This window comes from Nycticebus coucang, chromosome 22 (assembly GCF_027406575.1).
Source record: "Nycticebus coucang isolate mNycCou1 chromosome 22, mNycCou1.pri, whole genome shotgun sequence".
Classification (NCBI taxonomy): domain Eukaryota; kingdom Metazoa; phylum Chordata; class Mammalia; order Primates; family Lorisidae; genus Nycticebus; species Nycticebus coucang.
Window position 1 is genome coordinate 61,203,193 of NC_069801.1, and position 23,836 is coordinate 61,227,028.

Below are 23,836 nucleotides of genomic sequence, written 5' to 3' on the forward strand. Positions count from 1 at the left end.
TGATTAAAATAATTTCCACTCATCCAGGAGTCCCTCGGTCCCATTAACTTGAACCCTTGATATCCAGGGACAGTCAGAAGGTACAAATTATACTTTCAATATATTTCTGAAAAAAACTTGTTCTCACTGACTTTCACTTTTCACACTTTGGAGCTTTAAAATGATTGAACTAACAGTGAGCTAGAGGAGATTAGAAGAAAACAAACTTGAAAACTAGGGAGGGACTTGGCAGCAGTGGAGTCAGAGCTCGGGTGGATCCAGGCAGGGTGAGGGGGACTGAGGCTGTGGTCTTCTGGAAGTCCATGGCAGGTTCTCTCCCCGAGTCTGGGTTTCTTCAAATCCAACCAGAGTATGATTATCTCGGGTTTTGATTCTCTGCATGTGAAGTCAAGAGTTAATGTCTGTTCTGTGTACAGACTTTTCTTGAAAGGAAAAGTGCTCCCTAAATACAAGGTACTTGTGTTGCTGTAAGGTGCTTGGAATCTTAATAGCTTTTTCAAATGCATCCAAATGGGGCTTCTCTTTGTAAAGGATTTAAATGGCTGAGAGTCAAGACTGAAAAGGGGTTTGTTTCTCTCTCCTTCGAGATGCCCAGGGCAGATGATTGCACATTTTCAGAGCGTGCCCAATCTGCCCATTTTATGGAGGGCTCCACAAACACCACAGCTGTTGAGATGAGGTATGTAGCTTAGATGGTGGTTAAGACAACAGTGCTGCCTCTTACAGGATAAGAATTTTCTGTGTAGAACTCTACTTGGCTAAATCAATGGTCAGCCACTTAAGAGAAGCTTCAAGTCAAACATAAATATTTGTCTTTGAAAGACACTCGAGGTGCCAGCTCTGTTCTTGGTTAGTATTCACTGAGCTGTCTCATGGTTGAGGCTGCCGCTCACTTTGGAATTTTATGACAATAGCAGGAATAATGTTTTAGGTTGCCAGCTCCTTTCCCTCTAGATTCTTAAATTACATTAAACTTCTCGGTTCATTTAAACTTTTATGTGTTTTTAGCTTTTTTTTTTTTTACAGATCATATCATTATTAGAGTTTCCTGACCCTGGTGGTTTGTAGAGGACCATTGGTGCTCGGCTATAGGTTATGTAAGACTCACCTAGGGAGAGTCAATAGTTTAGAAGTAGAGGTCCAAGAATCTACATTTGTTTAACATGCTTCCCAGTTGAGTTGGGGAATCACTGAACGCAGACTGTCAATGGCTGGTAAAAAGACTTTACCCAATGGTCAGAGCTGTTGCTTTGCTAGGCACTGACTCACCTCCAAATACTATCACAGTTAAGCCTCTCACTAATCCTGCAGGCTCATTACTGTTCTGATAATTTTATGAATGAAAACTGAGGCTTACAGGTATGAAGTAATTTGCCCAAAGTCATAAGCTGGTTGTGACAGAGCCAGGATTTGAGCATGTCTGAAGGCACAAACTTGATACCTTACATCCTTCTGTGAAATTGCTTCTCATCTGACCTCTTCTAGTGCCGTGCAGAAGTCAGGTAGGACACACAGACATGTGAGACAACATCCTTTCTCTCAAGAAGTTTACTGTCTAGGCTGGCCTGGTGGCTCACTCCTATAATCCTAGCTGTCTAGGAGGCCAAGGTGGGAGGATCGCTTGAGCTCAGGAGTTCGAGACCAGCCTGAGCAAATAGAAAAACTAGCTGGGCCTTGTGGCAGGTACCTGTAGTCCCACGTACTTGGGAGGCTGAGGCAGGAGGGCAGTTTGAGCCCAGGCGTTTGAGGTTGCTGTGAGCTGTGATGACATGGCAGTCTGCCAAAGGTGATGGAGTGAGAGTCTCTCTCTCTCTCACACACACACAAAGAAGAAATTTACTGTTTAACAAGAATGGAAGGCAGAGAACATATTCACTGATGGCCAAAGAAATGTGAAATTAAGTGGAAATCAGGGTAATTCCCATTGTTTGGTCTTTTTAATAGTAAACTGAACATTACTGAATTAGCAAATTTGTTTTATTTTCCTATTGAATTGAATGGCTGCTTTGCTGTGATTTAAACATAGTATAAATCAGAAGTGTCCTTCTGCTCGAGGTTCCATTATGAGAAAGATTTTATTGATGTCAGTGTTAACAGTCTTTCAAAGAGAGAATTTGTCCACCAAAATATTCTGTTTTATGTATTCTGTTTTGTTGCTGGGCTCTAAGCAAGCAAACTGGAGCAGAAATAATTGAACCTGTGCATAGTTTGATGTTGAATGGGCAATTATTTTTTCTCTTCTGGAGGCCAAATGTGAATTATAAAGGCAAAAGTAACTGAAAATTTAGAAGCTCTTAGACCAGTATGTAAGTTAGACTCACCCTTCATTCCCACAGCTATTTATGTTGCTGGGGAGATGAGAGCACCAAAGACTCTGTTATGATTGCAGAAGTACATAGGGTGAGGGCCAAAGCAGTAAAATTCAGAGAGACCATTCCCTGTTCCTAATAGAAGACTCCTCTGAGCGCCACACTCTGCAGCAGAGGCAGGTAAGGGGCTGTGACACGTGGAGACGTGCCCATGGGCTGTCTCCTTTGTGATCATGGGAATCTTCCTAGGAAGGTGAGATCCCCAGCTGGTTTCAGTTCATCGTTCACTTATCACAGAAAATCTTTTATTTAACAGAGGAAATTCAGTTGTCAGGCCTCCTGTGTCTTTCTAAATGTCTGGCTTGCTGTCAATCACATAAGGTTCCTCACCAACATGTCCATCCTTCATCACAAAATTATCATGCTATGTTGTGATTTCTTTCTTTCTTTTTTTTTTTTTGGTAGAGACAGAGTCTCACTGTACCACTCTACCCTCGGGTAGAGTGCCATGACGGCTCACAGCAACCTCTAACTCTTGGGCTTACGTGATTCTCTTGCCTCAGCCTCCCAAGCAGCTGGGACTACAGGCGCCCGCCACAACGCCCGGCTATTTTTTTGTTGCAGTTTGGCCGGGGCTGGGTTTGAACCTGCCACCCTCGGCATATGGGGCCGGCGCCCTACTCACTGAGCCACAGGCGCCTCCCTGTAATTTCTTTTAAATATGTAATTAAAAAAAAAATTGCAGATGAATATGAGGGTACATATGATTAGGTTGCATTGTTTGCTTTTGTAAAGTTAAAGTCCAAGTTGTAGTTGTGTCCTTCACCCAGGAAATATGCCATATACCTGCGCCGTGTACGTATTGGGTGGGACTTGCCCAGCCCCTTCTCCCTCACCCCCCTACTTGAGTTTAATTAAGGTTTTCTTTCATGTGAGCATGTAGTTGTTAATCTACGAATTCCAATTTAGTCCTGAATATGATGCTTGTGTTTTCCTTCTTGTGATACTTTGCTTAGGAGAATGTTTTTCAAATCCATCAGGGTTGTTACTAAAGATACACAATCTCCATCTTTTTTGTGGCTGAATTGTATTCCATGGTATTCCAATTGTATTCCATATATTCCATGGTAATCCCTTCATGTGTTGAAGGGCACTTGGGTTGTTTCCACATCTTTGCAACTGTGAATTGTGCTACCGTAAACATTTGAGTGCAAATGTCCTTACGGTAAAATGACTTCTTCTCTTCTGGGTAGATGGCCTAGTAAAGGGATTGCAGGATCAAATGGGAGGGCTACTTGTAGTTCTGTGAGCGCTCTCCATAGTTTTTTCCATGGAGGCTGCACTGTGGACTAGTTTGCAGTCCCACGAGCACTGCATATGTGTTCCCTTCTCTCTGCACCCGTGCCCACGTCTCTTTGTTTGGGGACCTTGTAATTTTTTGTTTATTTCTCTGTGTCCCTATTGGATAATGAGCTCCATGAAGTAAGGAACTGTCTTGATTTTTGTTCACCATCATATCCTAGCACCTAGCTGGTGCTTAGCTAGTCTGGACAGAGTAGGGACTCAATAAATGTCTGTTGGATGGATGGATTAGCAACAAACAAACAGACTCAATAGCACTAAACTGCAGGTGAGGATGAGGAGTTGTTACTAAGTGTGGCCATGTGGTTTTCCACTGTCTGCCGACATCTGACAGGACAACTTGACCCCAGTGTGTACAGGACTTAACCGAAACTTCATTTGTTTTGCAAGAGTCAAACATAAACTCTCAGGCTTGAGAGTCTGGTGAACTTGCAGCCATGAGAGCATCTTTCTTGGGTTTCTTGTTTCTTTTGAGTGACATGTGGCTTTGAATTGGCTGCAGACAATTGCTTGGTAATAGACTTTTATTATAAAAGAGATTATAGACTATGCAATGGAAATGTGCATGGGTTATTCAGGGGGGAAAATGAAATGGCAAACACCGTAAGACAGAGGTAGATGATACAGAAGGGCGAGTGAGAAATAAAACTGACTAGGAGGCACTTTCAGGGGAAGAGTGTAAGAAAGGGCAGTCAAGTGGAAATAAGGAAAAAAGAGTAAAGTTTGTGGATGTCAAGCCTAACTCCAACCCAGGTGTCTCTAGTGAAGTGGAGCCTCTGAGAGAGAGAAGGCCGACTCTGCGCGAAGATTCTTCCCTCTCACTCTGCCTGCTCACTCTAAGCCATGCACAGACTCTCTCGCTGCACCAACGGCACCAGGGCTGAGTGAGGGATGCTGACTTTGGGTCCACTAAGTTGACGTCTCCTTGGGGAAGATCGAAGTTTGAAATGAGCCATTTTGAAATTTCTGTTAGGACCCCCACTATCCCTAAGAAGATCTTGTCTCTTTAGTGACGACCAGAGGTGTTCCCTTTTTTCTTTAAGAAAAAAGAAAACAAACAAGGAAGAAACTAGAAGCCCCTGGATTGGCAAAATTGTCTACGGCTGTAGTTGAGTACGACCACTATTGATTTTTATTCACTTTAAAGAAGATGTGCATCATGGAGACGCTTTGTGGAGCATAATTTCTTTAAATACAAGAACTGCGTGTGATCTGAAAGATTAATATAACAGACTTAAGGAAGGAAGTAGTCTTTATTTTTTTCCTCCCCCTTTTTGCAGTTCCCACTATATAGGAATGTGAATAATACCACATATGTTGGCGTAGTTAAAATTTTTTTCTTCAACAAATGAATGGTTTTGTCACATATACACGATATCACTATTCACAAAGAAACTGTGCTGTTTACATGTTTCATGTACAAAAATGTGATTTCACAGTCCCGGCAGTGTGATTAGTAACTGAGCAGGGGCTAAAGGTATTGGGCCATCTTCTTTCTTTATGACTGTATCAATAACTTTATTTAGAGGTGACATCAGAAATCCAAATTCAAGGTTGCTGAGGATTAGGAGGGCTTCATAAACACCAACAGTAATATTTTCCACTCCTGATTATCCTATGTGGGATGAGGGAGGCTTTAAGTTTTCTCTCCCCTCAGAAAGTAAGCTGAGTCCCCAGGGTGCAGAAGACTCCCATTCAGGACCCTGGACATGGGGTGACCTTGAACCCAGGGTTGAAGCATCGCCCAGGCTGAGTGATCCCTTAGTGCTGTTGGGGAATGTAGCCCGCCTGCCCATCTAAGACACAGCAGACTGATGTTTTCCAAATAGGAGCCCTTGGCTAAGGTGATTCACCTGGCTGTGAAATTCTCTGCTGAGGCACTAGGGAGGGGAAGGAAGCAGGGCCAAGAGCCTTCAGCAGACAACATCTAAAATAACACTGCACCCCAGAGGTCCCTGCCCTGCAGTGGGCCCAAGCAGAAGTCTTTTACTACAGGAGGAAAATGTACCCCTTTCGTGCGGCTGACCCTGGCTGCTTGGAAATTCCTAGATCATCTCTGAGAACTCAGCCTCTTAGGATACATGTCACATCTTAGGGGCTCAGACGGAAGACAGTGCAGTTCAGTGAGAAGTCAGCATATATTTATTGCTGAGCTGGCTCTAAAGCCTGCTTCTACCTTAATACAACTGTGACTTTAGCAAACTCTTTGGACTGCAATAGGCCTCACTTTCTTCATATGTAAAATGAAGAACTTATATACCATATGGTTTTTAAAAAATTTGTTTAAAGCCTTGAAGCCTTTTCCATAAGACCTGTAAACACAAAAATATGTAAAACAGATAAAAGTAGCGTTATTTCAGTTAAAGGCAGCCTCACAGAGCCTCGCGTCCTGATCCTGCAGACTCCCAGTTCTCCAACGTTCCCCTATAAATAGCTGCACAAAAATCCTATGGATCCAAAGAATACAGATTGATAAATATGTCTGGGGCTTTGAGGGTGCATGCTCCCTGGTGTGAGGTTGTAGGACTCAGTGAATCCAGCCAAGATGGGCACTGGGGCAGCCATTCTGGTTTTGCCCTGGGCCTTTGCAGCTGCAGGGCTGGCTGCTCCTGAGTGGGGATGCTGTGTGCCTGTGCAACCTCACACATCACTGGGTCATGGATGCAGGATGTGGCACGGCCGGGTGCTTCTCACCAGAGCCTCCACATCCCATACAGGATGGTCTCTATTTGCCAACTGCTGAGATGAACCAGTAATCCTTTTAGAGAGGACAGGCTTTTATCACTGAGGAGAATTCAAGGCTTATTTTGTTCCTCCCTCTGAATAACACTCCCGCTGTTGAGCCTAAATACCAAAACCTTATGGTTTGCAGAATCAGAGCCAAAAATCAGTCCTCAGAGAAGCTGCAAAGATAATAGCTCCTATTGATCAAATCAGGAGAATAGCTTTTGATGTTTGTCCTCCTACAGAGGTCGAGAAAGATAAGGGCTGATGTTTTCTGAGACATGCTTGATTTGCTTAAATTGAATAAAACCACATAAAAACCCTTGTTTGTGTTCTTCAAGAACTGGTAACCAATTCAGGAAAACCTCACAAAGTGAAAAGACTGTTGTGGATTGGTGAGGCATGTGAAATAGCATGTCTTTCTGAAAGCACAGTGAGTGTGACACTTCAGACGCCAGGGTACTGAGTGTGTCCATGCAGAGGATGGCCTCTGGAGAGGGACCCAGGCTCTGGAGTCACTACACTGGCCACTGTGCAGGATCCTTTGATCCATCATTTGATTTAATACTTACTTTAGTCCTGTAAAATGGTTTTTGTTGTTCCCATTGTACAGATAAGATAGAAGTCTAAAGATTTTCAGTAACTTGCTTATGATCACAAAAATAATAAATGGCAGAAATTAGTATTTTCATTTAGGTCTGTACTTCATGAAGTGTTCTACTGTCTTTGAAATGGTACAAATTAATTTGCTATCAGTGTAATAGCAAATGATTTTATGCAGAGAGGCTACAACTCTGTTAGCAAATATACTTGGAAATGTCTCAGGCTTTTGCTATAGTGAAGAAAACAGGAGAAGAATGGAATTTATCTTGAGAACCTTCAGTGTCAAAACTAGTGGCCTTGTTCCTCTCCACGGCTGCTGGTGGCCCTGGAATTGGTAGGGCTCAAGTTGAGATGTACACAGTTTTTCTCATTTAAAGTTCAGCCTTCCTTTCAATGAAACAAGAAAAGATTAGTAAACATTTTGTAAGGGAGGAATTATTAATGTAAGAGGGAATTATTAGTATCAAACATTCTGTGTAAAATAATCGGTTTTTCTTTTAAAAATGTGGCTTGGAAGATAATATTTTTGGGGGAAGTTGTTCATACTTCAAAATATTTTATCTGTTTTTATTATCATTTTATCTGAACAGCTGAACATGTGCTTATCTAAAGGAATGGATCTTGAGGCTGAGAATAAAATTCTTCAGAATCAGCACAATAACATAATAGGCATGTGAATTGAAATTATCTTCGCTGTGGCCCAAGAACTGAGTGGTAATTAGCGTCCAGGGACACATGGGGAGCAGTTTCACTGTTAGTGGTGCCAAGAATCTATTCATTTGTCATCAGTCCCAAATTATATCCAACCAGCAATTCAAACTCAGCTTGGAAAAGCCAAGTGACATATAGCTAACTTTCTATAAAATTGATACTGTAAAGTGAGACCTATGTTTCTGGCAATTTCACTGTGAGCAGCAGTAAGATGAAGCTATGAAAATATTGAAGGGAAATGCTGTTGAGGTCTGCCTTAATCCTGCCACTTCTCAGCCTTTGCTTCCTTGCCTTGAAATGCCTCTGTGGCCACCATGGTTCCATTTGCACACTCCCTAGGGTCTTGGGGCTCTTGATGAGCTGTTTCCTAAGGTGAACCACAGCAGTCCATGACATGTACACAGGAGTATCACCACTGAGGTACCCCAAGTCGGTGGTTACAGGATCAGGGAGAATAGGGGTCAGAGTGGACTCACGTGAGGAGAGGGCCCCGCACTGCAGACACTTTGCTCTTCTGTAGAGTCCCCTGAGTGAAATACCATCCCTGGTACAAGGGGGTGGGTGAGGGAAGCCCTGCTTTCCACTGTGGTTTGCATGAAGCATTTTTCCTACTGGGGCACATTTTTCTTTTTGGTTTCATATTTTGGAATTTTATGTGCTGTTAAGATCCCCTTCACATTTCCCATCTGACTTAGGGTCCTCTTGGAGGAGTTAATGCTGCTTTGTGCTCAGCATATCGGAGGGGATGGGGCTGCTCGGGCGGGGAAGGTGTGTGTGGCTTGTCTGTTTCTTTCCCACCTGCCTCCAGGACCAGGAAAGAGGGAAGCCAGGGAGGTCTGCACAAACCAAATAGCCCTTTTGTCTCTGCTGAATGTGGCAGGTAGACAGATTAGAAGTGAGGATTTGCAAGTTCTCAGTGGGTCAACATCCTGTTCTTATGCAAACTCAGTCAGTGATGAGGGCAGGTGGCTTCTATGGCCCTCTGGTAGATAGTCACCATTAGTAAATAAGGAAATGTAGAAAGTGTGCTTATCTGTAGGAAAAGGTGAAGCCAGAGGTAAGGCGGTTTTTTTAATCAGCGTTCACAGACTTGAGTACTTACTACTAGTCAGCTTGGGCCTGTTGCCTGGAGGTATGGGGCACTACAGTCAGAAAGACAGGCATTTGAATTCCAGGGTTTCCTGTTACTAAAGTTCATCTTGCCTTCCAACTCAGACTCCTTTTGTGTGGAAAAAAACTCTATGGCAGATCCAGGCTTAATGAGGAAAAGACCTATAATTGATTAACAATGCCTGTATTGGGTTGAGGGGACCATAGGGGCGTGGAGGAGGAATTGACAGTGTATGTACCTTACATCTAATGACCTGGGTCCTCCAAGATCCTGTCTAGCTCTAATGTGCTGTGATTAACATATGTGTGTGTGTGTGTGTTAGACACAGCCTATGGGGAGGTTAGTATAATCCCATTACAATATGTTAGTAGGATGGTGCCATGGCTTGAATTTTCAAAAACAACAGCAGACACCAACGTTGTATATGGTAATCTATTGCTGAAGAGTGTATCCTGTCCTCTTGATGGTTGATTTGGATGTTTGTTTTAATCTGATGGTTCGAAAATTGTCTTTTTAAGTTTAGTCACCACAAGTGACTCTTTATATTCAAATACATAGCTTTCATTTGTCCTGACTTAAAGTTCCAATATAGAGAAGTGAATTTCTCTGTTCATAAAAATGTTACCAATTCACAAACAGAACCAATGAAATCTGCAGTCGCAGCAACATTGTCCTCATTTTTCATGGGAGGACTATTGGATATATGGACCCAAAACTGATCTAACCCGAAAAGGAAGTGTATGTTTGATAATGTTTGGTCATTTCTGCAAGTTTTTTTTTGTTGTTGTTGTTGTTTTGTTAATATAATATTTTAAATTTTAATTTTTGAGCCGGTTTGTTGATGTAAAAATTTTTGGATCTGACCTGTGGGTTCAATTGGATGGCCTCTAAAATGCAGGCACGTCTGCTGGGCAACCCCTGTGGCCATTCCAGTGTCACGAGTTGTGGGAGGCTGGTGGTCTCTGTTGTGCTCAGATCTTGAAATCCCCACAAAGACCACTGAGGAGCCGAATCCGATGCAAAAGCAAAAGAAGCCGTTTTATTGCAAGTTCGAACTTGGACTCCTGGGGTCTCTGTTACAACGGATCCAAGCCAGGAGCCCAGAGTTGTGGAGCAAGGGGTTTTTATGGTCCCGCGCAGCGGGTGGGCGTACACAGCTTGAAACAAAGGGGATGCTTCTGGATTGGTTAGGTGGGGTGGGCAGTTGTCTCATGATGCCTGGTCTTGCCTGGGCTTCCCGGTGCGTGCCCGGGCAGGCCTGGAAAGTGAAACTAAATGGGGGGGGGGGGTCGAAACTTAACTCCTAAGATGGTGCTGGTTTGGTTCTTTCAGTCTCCTCTGAAAGCAGCCCACCTGGAAGTCTCCCGCCATGCGCCCAATCGCCCATACTTACTGTTTTTAATACCACCCTTGTCTTTCTCTTTTCAGAAACGCAGTCGTCAGTCACTGCTGAGTTAGTGCCTACCTCATCATGGAACATTTCAAGTGAACTTGACAAAGGTACATGGTGGGGACACATGGGGTGGGGAGTGGCAGGAAGGTATGACACTGTTTCTAACGCTGCTATAAAGTTCTTTGAAATCAACTGGTTTTCAGATCACTAGAAGATGGCGCCAAAATAAATTCCCAGCTTCCTTTGTGATCATTTGATTACTTGGAATTCTGTTATTTCTGGAGAGTTTTTTTTCCCCTCTCTCCTTTCCCTTCTTCCTCTAAAATGTTCCACATGGTAAAAATGCTTCAAGATGTGAAATAGGGTCGTTTCTGACCTTCCTGACACTACATCTAGTGGATCTTATTTAGGGGATTTGATTCAGCCTTAGCCGGGATTGATCAGAGCTGTTTGCTGGGTGACCTTTCACAAGGAACATTTGATGTGTTTGCAGAGTTCAGAACAGAGTGTTTGGAATGTTTGTAATTGCCTGTGCATACAGACGGCAGCTTCCTGTGTGCACGTGGAGAGCGAGTTCCTGCCTGGAGCTTGTTGTTTAGCATTAATTGCTTAGTGCTGACTACTCTCTGGAGAGCCTCTGCCCTGGAGTGGTGCATCAGCACACATCAAAGCCCCTGCAGTCAGATGCTCGCACCGCCCTCTCCACCTCGGCTCTCTCTTCACCCCTCTTGTGCCCTTTTATGCCTCTCCAGCCGCACTTCTGCTGCTTCTTGAATAGCCTGTGCTCTGCTGCCTTTCTGCTTTTGCCTTTTTTCCACCTAGGTTAAGTTTTCTTCTTTGCCAGTATCCATTCTTCCCCTTCTAAAGGGCAACCGAGTACTTCTTCAAGACCAAGTGTATTATATTATGCACACAGACTTGTCTGATTCCTCTGGCAGGAAGAGGCCTTTCCCTTTTTGGAACTACCATTTTCTCTGTCTTCATTTTGTGTTTTTTATATTATATCCTGATAATTTATTTACCTGCTTATCTTATCCTTAAACCTGGAAGTTCATTGTAGGTAGGATTTCTATCTTGTTTCTTCTTCTTTTCTTTTTCTTTTTTTTTCTTTCTTTGTTTCTTGTCTCCATCACAAAATCTAGCACAGACTTTTTTGTCCATAGGAAATCCTTGGTAAATATGTGTGAAATGGTAAGTCAAATCTTATCTAGGGAGATACCACATCCATATATATGTGTATAAATACTCACTTTAGTTCAGGCAGAATTCAGGGCTCTGAGATTACTGTGGTAAAAGGAACTCCAGGATCATTGTCAAGGCTCGGTGCCTGTGGCTCAGTGGTTAGGGTGCCAGCCACATATACCAGGGCTGGCGGGTTCAAACCCAGCCTGGGCCTGCCGAACAATGGCAACTACAACAAAAAAATAGCTGGGTGTTGTGGCAGGCACCTGTAGTCCCAGCTACTTGGGAGGCTGAGACAAGGGAATTGCTTAAGCCCAAGAGTTTGAGGTTGCTGTGAGCTGTGATGTCACAGCACTTTACCAAGAGTGACAGTGAGACTTTGTCTCAAAAAAAAAAAAAGATAATTGTCAAAAATGGTCTTTTATGATCAGCTCTGGAACATCTGCTAATACAGTCACTGAAAGTTGTATTTCCTCTGTGAGGAGACATAACTTTATTTTATTATTATTATTTTTTATTTTTTATTTTTTTCAAAACACAGGAACTATCGTCTTTTTTTTTTTTAATTTTTTTATTAAATCATAACTGTATACAATGATATGATTATGGGGCATCATACACTCACTTCATAAACCATTTGACACATTTTTATCACAGTGGTTAACATAGCCTTTCCGGCGTTATCTCAGTTACTGTGCCAAAACATTTATATTCTACATTTACCAAGTTTCGCAAATACCCCTGTAATATGCACCACAGGTGTGATCCCACCGATTCCCCTCCCTCTACCCACCCCCCCCTTTCCCACTTCCCCCTATTGTTAAGTTGTAGCTGGGTTATAGCTTTCATGTGAGAGTCCCAAATTAGTTTCATAGTAGGGCTGTGTACATTGGGTATTTTTTCTTCCATTCTTGGGATACTTTACTAAGAAGAATATGTTCCAGCTCCATCCATGTAAACATGAAAGAGGTAAAGTCTCCATCTTTCTTTAAGGCTGCATAGTATTCCATGGTATACATATACCACAATTTATTAATCCATTCATGGATCGATGGGCACTTGGGCTTTTTCCATGACTTAGCTATTATGAATTGGGCTGCAATAAACATTCTGGTACAAATATCTTTGTTATGTTGTGATTTTTGGTCTTCTGGGTATATGCCCAGCAGAGGAATTACAGGATTGAATGGCAGATCTATTTTTAGATCTCTGAGTGTTCTCCATATATCTTTCCAAAAGGAATGTATTAATTTGCATTCCCACCAGCAGTGCAGAAGTGTTCCCTTTTCTCCGCATCCACGCCAACATCTCTGGTCTTGAGATTTTGTGATATAGGCTAGTCTCATTGGAGTTAGATGATATCTCAAAGTAGTTTTGATTTGCATTTCTCTGATGATTAAAGATGATGAGCATTTTTTCATATGTCTGAAGGCCATGCGCCTGTCTTCTTCAGAGAAGATTCTCTTCAAATCCCTTGCCCAGCCTGCGATGGGATCCCTTGTTTTTTTCTTGCTGATGCGTTTGAGTTCTCTGTGGATTCTGGTTATTAAACCTTTGTCAGAGTTATACCCTGCAAATATCTTCTCCCATTCTGAGGGCTGTCTGCTTGCTCTGTTTACTGTGTTCTTAGCTGTGCAGAAGCTTTTTAGTTTGATCAAGTCCCAGTAGTGTATTTTTGAAGCTGCTTCAATTGCCCGGGGGGTTCTCCTCATGAAATACTCACCCAGACCAATTTCTTCAAGGGTTTTCCCTGCATTCTCCTCTAGTATTTTTATAGTTTCATGTCTTAAGTTTAAATCTTTAATCCAATGAGAGTCTATCTTAGTTAATGGTGAAAGGTGTGGGTCCAATTTCAGTCTTCTGCAGGTTGCCAGCCAGTTCACCCAGCACCATTTGTTAAATAGGGAATCTTTTCCCCACTGAATGTTTTTAATTGGCTTGTCAAAAATCAAATAGCGGTAAGTAGCTGGATTCATCTCTTGGTTCTCTATTCTGTTCCAGATATCTACTTCTCTGTTTTTGTGCCAATACCATGCTGTTTTGATCACTATCGATTTGTAGTAAAGTCTGAGGTCTGGTAGTGTGATTCCTCCTGTTTTGTTTTTATTTCTGAGTAATGTCTTGGCTATTCGAGGTTTTTTCTGATTCCATATAAAACGAAGTAATGTTTTTTCAAGATCTTTAAAATATGACAGTGGAGCTTTAATAGGGAGTGCATTGAAATTATATATTGCTTTGGGTAGTATGGACATTTTGATAATGTTGATTCTTCCTAGCCATGAGCATGGTATGTTTTTCCATTTGTTAACATTTTCAGCTATTTCTTTTCTTAGAGTTTCATAGTTCTCTTTATAGAGATCTTTCATGTCTTTTGTTAGGTAAATTCCCAAATATTTCATCTTCTTTGGCACTACTGTGAATGGGATAGAGTCCTTAACTGCTTTTTCAATTTGACTGTTGTTGGTGTATATAAAGGCTACCGATTTATGAATGTTGATTTTGTAACCTGAGATGCTGCTGTATTCCTTGATCACTTCTAGGAGTTTTGTAGTAGAGTCCCTAGTGTTTTCCAGATACACAATCATATCATCTGCGAAGAGCGAGAGTTTGATCTCTTCTGACCCTATATGGATACCCTTGATCGCCTTTTCTTCCCTAATTGCGGTGGCTAAAACTTCCATTACAATGTTGAAAAGCAATGGAGACAATGGGCAGCCTTGTCTGGTTCCTGATCTGAGTGGAAATGATTCCAATTTAACTCCATTCAATATGATATTGGCTGTGGGTTTGCTGTAGATAGCCTCTATCAGTTTAAGAAAAGTCCCTTCTAGACCAATTTTCTTGAGTGTTCTGATCATGAAGGGATGCTGGATATTATCAAAAGCTTTTTCTGCATCAATTGAGAGAATCATATGGTCTTTGTTTTTTAATTTGTTTATGTGCTGAATTACATTTATAGATTTACGTATATTGAACCAGCCTTGAGAACCTGGGATAAAACCAACTTGGTCATGATGTATAATTTGTTTGATGTGTTGTTGGATTCTGTTTGTTAGGATCTTGTTGAATATTTTTGCATCTATATTCATTAGTGATATTGGTCTATAATTTTCTTTTCTCGTTGGGTCTTTTCCTGGTTTGGGGATCAGGGTGATATTTGCTTCATAGAACGTGTTGGGTAGTCTTCCTTCTTTTTCTACATTTTGGAACAGGTTGAGTAATATAGGTACTAATTCCTCTTTAAAGGTTTGGTAGAATTCTGACGTGAAACCATCTGGTCCCGGGCTTTTCTTTTTAGGGAGGTTTTGTATAGTTGATGCTATTTCTGAGACTTGATATGGGTCTGTTCAACATTTCCACTTGATTCTGGTTAAGTCTTGGAAGGTGGCGTGCTTCCAAGTATCGGTCTATTTCCTTCAGATTTTCATATTTCTGTGAATAAAGTTTCTTGTAATATTCATTAAGGATTTTTTGGATTTCTGATGAGTCTGTGGTTATTTCGTCTTTGTTGTTTCTGATTGATGATATTAGAGATTTTACTCTTTTTTTCCTGATTAGGTTGGCCAGAGGTTTATCTATTTTATTGACCTTTTCAAAAAACCAGCTTTTTGATTTATTGATCTGTTGTATTATTCTTTTGTTTTCAATTTCATTTAATTCTGCTCTAATTTTGGTTATTTCTTTTCTTCTACTGGGTTTGGGGTTGGAATGTTCTTCCTTTTCCAGTTGCGTGAGATGTCCCATTAAGTTGTTAACTTCCTCTCTTTCCGTTCTCTTGAGGAAGGCTTGCAGTGCTATAAATTTCCCTCTTAGAACTGCCTTTGCAGTGTCCCAGAGGTTCTGATAGCTTGTGTCTTCATTGTCATTTTGTTCCAAAAAATTGGTGATTTCTTTCTTAATCTCATCTCTGACCCAGCTATCATTCAGCATAAGGTTATTTAACTTCCATGTTTTTGTATGGGTATGCAGATTCCTGTTGTTACTCAATTCAAGTTTTATTCCATGATGGTCCGAGAAGATGCATGGAATAATTTCTATTCCTTTAAATTTACTGAGGTTAGACTTGTGACCTAAAATGTGATCAATTTTGGAGTAAGTTCTGTGGGCTGATGAGAAGTATGTGTATTCAGTTTTGTTGGGATGAAATGTTCTGTAGATGTCTGCTAAATCTAAATATTGGATGGTTAGGTTTAAATCTAAGATTTCTTTGCTCAGCTTCTTTCTGGAGGATCGATCCAACACTGCCAAGGGAGTGTTGAAATCTCCAACGATTATGGAGCTGGAGGAAATCAAGTTACTCATGTCTGTTAGAGTTTCTCTTATAAATTGAGGTGCATTCTGGTTGGGTGCATAGATATTAATAATTGAGATCTCGTCATATTGAGTATTACCCTTAACAAATATGAAGTGACCATTCTTGTCCTTCCTTACTTTTGATGGTTTAAAGCCTATTGTATCTGCAAATAAAATTGCAACACCTGCTTTTTTCTGATTACCATTTGCCTGAAATATGGATGACCATCCTTTCACCCTGAGTCTGTATTTGTCTTTTAAGTTGAGATGTGACTCTTGTATGCAACAAATATCTGGCTTGAGTTTTTGTATCCAGTCAGCTAACCTATGCCTCTTTAGAGGACAGTTTAAGCCATTCACATTGATGGAGAGTATTGATAAGTCTGGTGGAATTTTGGGTATCGAGTTTTTCAAAGGTCCAGTGGACATTTTTAATCCTTTCGCCAGTGTGGAAGTTGGAGTTTGATCTGAAGTTTCTCAGTGAGTTTACTTTTGTGGTATAGGATTGGGTTGGTCATTGTGGAGGATAGGTCTGAGAACATCCTGAAGAGCTGGTTTACTTATGGCAAATTTTTTCAACATATGAATGTCATTGAAGTATTTAATTTCTCCATCATAGATGAAACTCAGTTTAGCTGGATACAAGATCCTGGGTTGAAAGTTTTTTTGCTTTAGGAGATTAAAAGTTGATGACCAGCCTCTTCTTGCTTGAAAAGTTTCAGCAGAGAGATCTGCAGTTATTCTAATATTCTTACCTTTGTACGTTATAGTTTTCTTTCGCCGGGCTGCTTTGAGAATCTTCTCTTTCATGTTAACTTTAGTGAAGCTAATTATGATATGTCTGGGAGATGGCTTATTGGGGTTGAATCGTGCTGGGGTTCTGAAGCTGTCTGCTATCTGAATTTCAGATTCTCTAGGCATGTCTGGAAAATTTTCTTTCATAATTTCATGTAGAAGGGCCTCTGTGTCCTTGGCAGCCACTTCATCATTCTCCAAAATTCCTATAACCCTTATGTTGTTTTTTTTCGAATTATCTGAGAGCTCTCTGAGTGAGTGATCCGTTTTTGCTCTCCATTTCTCTTCCTCTTTGAGAGATTGGGAGCATTCGAAGACTTTATCTTCAATGTCAGAAATCCTTTCTTCTGCTTGCTCCATTCTGTTACTGAGGGATTCTACTGTATTTTTCATATCTTTGAGGGCTGTAAGTTCTTGTTTCAGTGTGTCTAAGTCTTTGGTGGTTTTGTCTTTAAATTCGTTAAATTCTTGAGACAATTTTTGAATTTCTCCTCGAATTCCTAATTCCATTTTATTAATCTTGTCTGCAAACCAAATTCTGAATTCAACTTCTGACATCTCAGCCAGTTGTTTATGAATGGGATCTTCAATCACATCTGCCGTATCTTTTCTTCGGGGGGTTGATCTATTCTGGTTATTCATGTTACCAGAGTTTTTCCGCTGATTCCGCCCCATGGTTTACTCCCTTTGGTTTTTCCCCTGGGGTTTTATCGAGGGCCCGTACAGTGTTGTGGCCTGAGAAACTGGGGCCCTGTCTGGTGTGGTGGAGCAAAGTGGTTCTGTCTTGTTTTCAGCTGGTTTCTGTTCGATCCTATTGCAACTTCTACTCTGGCTTGAAGTCTCAGCTGTGTGGAAAAATCAGCAATTAAGTCACCCCGCCTGCCCACCTCTGGTCCCAGTTGGAAAAGGAGAATCAAACCTTCCTACAATCGCACACCCAGGGCACCGCCTGAAGAGTCCTCAGTCTATTAGCCCAGTTCAAAAGGTCCGAATCAACTGTCTCAATCGGCACTTGTGTCGGGTGGAAGGGTTCAAGAGGTCTCTGGGAACTGGATCACAGGGGCCTGGTGACTCCTCTGACACAGCTCACCCCAGTGCAGCGTGGAGTCAGGAGGAGCCACCCAGCAAACAGAGCAGTCTGGGAAGGTTGACGTCTCCTTCCCCACTTTGCCCCTCCGTCGGACCCAGTCACTGGTATCTCTGCAGATGGCTAACCCAGTTGCCTGCAGTGAACAGACACTCCAGGGGTTTGCACCTGCCTGAATCGCAAGGAAGTCTGCCAGGCCCCCGCAGACTGCCGCTATCTAGCAGGAGGAGATGGGGCCTGACATCTTTGAGTGTTTGATGCAGGTGATGGGAAGGAGGTGTTCACTCAGGCTTAGCCCCGTCCCTGATGCATGCTGCTAACAGAACAGAACAGAACAGACAACTTTGTGAGGTTCTGTCTCTGTTCCTGTCGTCGCCTACAGGAGACGGGCTGTTGTGAGTTCAAACGTCTTTGCTGCTGGAGAATTGCGTCTGAACACCTCTCTGGGTCGGCCCCGCCCTGGAGGCTTCCGGGTTTGTGAGCCGTGTCACCGGTGGCCTCCTCTGGTTGCCCAGGGAGACAGGGGGTGTGGCCTCAGAATATCCAGAAGTGAGCGTTCTGCCGTTAAAGAAAAAACGGCTGTTGATCTACCTCCAGGGAACTGCTGCTCTGGTGTGGGCACTCAGGCGACCCTTTTCTCCTCTGTCCCGTGCCCCAGAGTCAGCACTGAGCGGCCGCAGTTTGTGCTGGGTCCACACCCCTTAAGAGATCCCCCAAGAATCAGAACTCTTGGGGGATGGGCCCCCAGACCCTGATTGGGAGTGGGGCGGGGGGAAGCTAGAGTTTCATTCAGTTTCACGCAATACTACGGTCCGGGGAGGGCTCCTGCACTGCACCGCAGGGAAGTGCCGCCAAGGCTTGATTTCCCCTCAGCAGAGTGCCCTCTCCTCGCTCACGTGTCCCAGAGTCAGCGCTGACCTGACGCAGCTCAGGCACTGTGCACTCGAGAAATCACCCAAGGAGCCGAACTCCTGGGGGATAGGCACTCAGACCCCGAGTGAGAGTAGGGGTTCTCAGCTCTCAGCGGGGAGGCCAGAGTCTGATTCAGTCTTGGGCCCCGTATGCCTGGGGAGGGTTGCTGCACTGCACCGCAGGGAAGCGCCGCGAGGCGTGACTCCCCGTCAGCCCGGTGCCCTCTCCTCACTTGCGCGCCTCAGAGTCAATGCTGACCAGTCGCAACTCGGGGACTGTCCACTCCCCTTGAGAAATCACCCAAGGATCCGAAGTCCTGGGGGACAGGCCTCCAGACCTCAGTGGGCGGGAGGGGAGCGCCGGGGATTCAGGGTTGCCGGCAAAGGATTCCCAAAGTTTTATTCAGCCCTATGTCCGGCAGGAGAACGCCACGGCACCCCAGTAGGGGAGGTAGGTCCAGTTTTTAGAAGGTCTCTCCCGTGGAGTGTAGTGGGAGGGCCTTTAATTTCTGCCCGCTTGTTAAATTGTGGGGCTCTAGAGCCGGTCTCATGGGGGAGGGGGACTCCCGTCCGCTTGGTGGTGGATTTTGTACCTTTTTGTTTGCGTCCTTGTGATCACAACTTGCCTCAGCGGTGTTGATGTGCGTTCTTCAGCCTTCTCTCTTGGTGAGGCTCAAGTCCACCAGGATACTTACTAAATTCCTGTCCCTTAACTCTCCTTCTGGACGGGAGCGTTTGTTGAAAGCTGGCTTCAGTCCGCCATCTTGTCTCCCCCCCATAACTTTATTTTATAAAATAGCAATAGGCAAAGTTATTTTGCTGGTTATATTTTATATATATATTAGGCATTTTAGGACGGTGGGATGAAGGGAGATGTTCGTTCACCTTAAATCAAAAACCTTTTAGGATAACTTCTTTCCTATTTTCCAGTTTGACCTGGAGATTCTTTTTCTAATTTAGGATAAAGCAGAGGAAAGCTGCGTGCCGTTCCTCTCCAGTTCTAGCACCAACCACAAAGCCCAAGGTGCAATAGATTTTCAGCAATATTTGTAGAAATTTTTTAACAATAAAGACAGGACACTAAATGTTAACTTTGTGCCCACTCTGCACCAGGAACTGTGCTAGGTGATTTCAAGTATGTGGACTTAGTCTGCCAACTCCTGTGGAGCCAACAGAAAGACTGTATTCCAGCACCCCGCATGCTGCCTGTCACGTCCTTTATGGCTGTAGAAGGGCATCAGGATGTGCTAAGGAAGGCACCAGAGCCACTGGCCAAGAACCCACACGTCAGACTTGGGTTTCTGCCAGACCATCACTGTAATTAGCAGGGATTGGCCATCTAGAGAGAAGTGGTGTCAGCTGTACAGACCTGCTGGCTGAAAGGCAGGATGCAGGTGTGGTGTGTGCAGGCCTCAGACCCCTCTATTTGTTCACTGTGCCTTACAGGGAGTGTAGATGTCACTCCCAGGATTCTCAAAATCATCTTTCTCTACAAGATAATTAGCGTATGGTCTCTAAAATTCCAATTTGAGTGAGAAAGTGGATTCATTCGTTGATCAAAACCTTATTGATTCTTACTCTGGTCTGGGAACTGTATGAAGACTTAGGATATAGAAAAGAATCAGACAAACTGACCACAAGGCTTGGATCCCAGTTCTTCCATGAGCCCAGAGATTGCTCAGAAAGATGATATCAACATGTATGATCCAAGCCTTGTGGTCAGTTTGATAACTTGAGCTATCAAGAGACACTCTCTCTAATCATGGAAAGATGCTGGTGGAAATATATGAAGAAAAAAAGCCCATTGCCAGGCTGGCAAACAAAATGGAGAAATGCCCAGCTTCCAGAAATGAAGAACAAGTTCAATGCTAGAGCAGTGATCAACAAGGAAGAATTGAGTAAAGACTGTATGAAAATATCGGGTGGTGCCTGTGGCTCAAAGGAGTAGGGCACCGACCCCATATACTGGAGGTGGCGGGTTCAAACACAGCCCTGGCCAAAAAACTGCAAAAAAAAAAAAAAAAAAGGAAAATATGAGAAGTATGCCTGCTTCCTAGGACCTAGAGTTTATTATCCCATGAGGGTGAGTACTGGAGGCACAGCAAACTAATGCCTGCATTAGTTTGTGGGGGAGGAGTGCCTGGCCTGAGTGTGCGTGAGGAAGGTTCTATGGAGCATGTGGTATGGAAATTGTCAGCCACTGTGGGCCACTGGGGTCCGCCATAAGAAATCAGAGACTCAACCTGTATCTGTGTGGGTGTGGCCTTAGGGTTCTTCTTACATACAGCACAAACCGTGGACCAAGAAGATTAAACAACAAAAAAACCCCCCAAAAACCTGGATCTTGTTAATTAAACTAGGAGACCCTGATGGGAGAAAACCTAACCCAGCATGTAAAAACATCTCGACATCCCATTGCCTAAGGGCCTCCTACCAAAAAGGAAGCTTGAAAACCCCAAACCACAGGGCGGCACCTATGGCTCAAAGAGGTAGGGTGCTGGCTCCATATGCTGGAGGTGGCGGGTTCAAACCCGGCTCCAGCCAGAAACTGCAAAAAACCCCGAACAACAACAACAAAAAAACCCAAATCACAAAACAACAACAACAGTAAACTTCTGCTGATGTCGAGTTTACTTTAAAATTATAGTACAGGAGGGGCGAGAAACAGCCACCATTAGCAAGAGTCAGGGGGTGAAACTCAGGGAGGGTGTCACACTTTGGGACTGAGGACGGCAGAGCCATCGAGAGCATGTATCTATTTAAAACATTTCCTGGTAAAAAGGGAAATGGAAAATCCACAGGGTCAGTTCAGGATAATATGACAAAAAAGTAGACAGATTTCAGAAGAACTAAATAGAACTTCTAAAGTTGAAAAACAGTTTGTAAACTAAAAGTTTATCACATGGGTTAAACAGTGGATGTGCCCAGTGAAGGGAGAAATAGTGGTCTGGAAGATAGATGTGAAGTGATGTGGTGGTTTAGGAAATGGACTCAAGCAAGGTGACTGGCTAGGTTTGCATCCTGACCCCACTAACTGTTTCTCGTGTGACTTTTGGGAAGCTACCCAACTTAACTGTGCTGTATTAGCTCATGTCTATCCTGATAAGAATCCTTATCTCACTGTATTAAGATTATCATTTTGTGCGTGCCCCTTTAAAGTCAGGGTCTGTCTTATCTATTGCCTAAAACTATGTGATAGGAAACAGTGTGAAATCATTTGGGTTCACACCCCGGCCATGCCAGTTTATAGCTCTGGCTTCGAAACACCGATAGGTATAAAGCACTCGCCACATCATTTGGGTTCATACCAACCTGCACAGTGGAACAGCTAGGCAGCAGGGGGCCGGGCGTAAAGGGGGTGCCAGCCCTGCCACAGGGCCTCCCCGCCAGGGTGTTCATATCCCCTCCTCCTATGGAGAAGCACTGAAATATAACCCATCCTCGCTACCTTTCAATGCCTCCCTCTTCACCCCGCTGCCCCATTCAATCTGTCAGGCCCACTGTGGTTCCTAGCCTCACTCAAGTCCCAGTATTCTGCTAAATGAGTCCTGTCAGTAGCATTAAATAGTTACCAGCAGGAAATAAATTTAAAAGGGACCAGGCCATCAGGAAGAGCCACTGAAAGCTCATATGGATGGCTCATGGGGTGATTTCTGAAACAAATGCTCAGAACCAAATACCACCTAAAATAAATTAATCTCAACCTCAGCTTCCCCAGGAGAGAGCCAGGGTGGTGTGAGGAGGTCCTCTCTCCCCTTCCTCCACATCCAGTCACAAGAAGTCTCAGAGGCTCTCTACAGAAAGCCAAATGTTTCTTTTCGAGAAAGGGCTGGAAATTGCTACCATAGGTAGCAGAAAGGGAGGGAACCTATTACTTTAAAAATATTGAGGCCGCTTCCAACTGCAGATAGTCCCCTGTGCTGACAGACTATGTGTGGGGTATTTTGACCCAGTCTGCCTCTTTCATTGGCTCTCTTAACAAGGTGAAGCTCTCTACACAGCAGGGAAGTGAGCAGCAGGTGCTATGGGCATGGAATCCAGTATTACTATGACTCTTTAAAGCTGCCTGTGGTGTGGGGTGCTTGTATCTACTATCTAAGGCCATTTTCCTGCTCCCAAACATGTCTGTGGGTCTCACAGCTGTGTTGTGTTAGGATGGCTGCTTGCCTGGTCACAGTAGACAGATATACCCTAGATTCACCCCTAAGCCCCCTCTTCCCTTTTCCCCCAGCTTCACCATCAAGCCTGTGATCGGGTTCTGTAGTTCATGAGTGGCTCTCTTGTTCCCACTCTCTGCTACTTGATTGGTGGCATATAGGCCACATGTTGATTTTTGAGGATTTTTTTTGCTGATTTGTGATGTCCGGTAGCACAAAAAGTGTGCATAGAACTTTTTTTGCTAATGGGCTTTCCTTAGTGTTTGTGTATTTACTGTGTGGCCCAAGATGACTCTTCTTCTTTTAGTGTGTCGCTGAGAAAAAATAAAGGTTGGACACTCCTGAATGTTACTGACTAGCCTATAGCTTACAGCTTGGTCTTAAGCTTGTCCAAATGGGGTCACTTGTGCTCTTTATCTGGAGCTGTGACAGCAAGTGCAGACAGGGGGACAGGGAGGGACTGGGTCTCGCCTTGGCACTTGGCCCGTGGCAAGCTGCTCAGTAGGCCTCCTAGGAGGGGTTCTCTGAGAGCTCATCCAGCCTTCTGTTCTGTCTTCAAAGTTGGTGGTTGTCTAAGGGAATTCCCGGAGTAGTCATGTGATGTTTATGATCATCCAAGTTCAGCAGGTTTAGGCCTTATACAATATCCCCCTTTTTTTTTGGCAGTTTTTGGCCAGGGTTGGGTCTGAACCCACCACCTCCGGTACGTGGGGCCAGCACCCTACTCCTCTGAGCCACAGGCGCCGCCCCACAACATCATTTTTAAAGACATATGTTTTTTTAAATTTCGAAATATTAAGGGAGTACCAAAGTTTTTGTCACATGGATGCACTCTACAATGCTGAAGTCAGAGTTTTTAGCTTGACCACCATCAGGTCAGTGGGGTTTTTGGGGGGCGGGGAGGTTGTTTATTTTTTCAAAATATTAAGGGGATACAGATGTTTTTGGTTAAATGGATTTTGTAATGCTTGAGCCTCAGCTGTAAGTGTGCCCATTGTCTGAATAGTGTTTGCTGCACTCATTGGTAAGTTTTAGCACCTTCCCTCTTCCCTCCTGGCTGTTGCTTGATTTCCTCTGAGTTTTATTTCCCTCTGTGTGAGCACATGCAGGGTTTTTCCATTCTTGAGATACTTCACTCAGGATAATAGTTACCACTTCCATTTAAATTGTTGTAAAAGGCATTAATTTATCCTTTTTA

The 23,836-nt window shown here is 43.4% G+C and overlaps 1 protein-coding gene across 3 annotated transcripts in view; it reads left to right on the plus strand.

Annotated features, from left to right (window-relative positions):
- Positions 1 to 23,836, plus strand: part of ROR1 (receptor tyrosine kinase like orphan receptor 1) — a 475,596-nt gene that overhangs the window by 244,738 nt on the left and 207,022 nt on the right. For all 3 annotated transcript variants that reach the window (XM_053576765.1, XM_053576766.1, XM_053576768.1), the window contains exon 2: positions 10,249 to 10,320. In XM_053576765.1, coding sequence (XP_053432740.1) covers positions 10,249 to 10,320 — 72 coding nt within the window. The remainder of the gene's footprint in view (positions 1 to 10,248; positions 10,321 to 23,836) is intronic.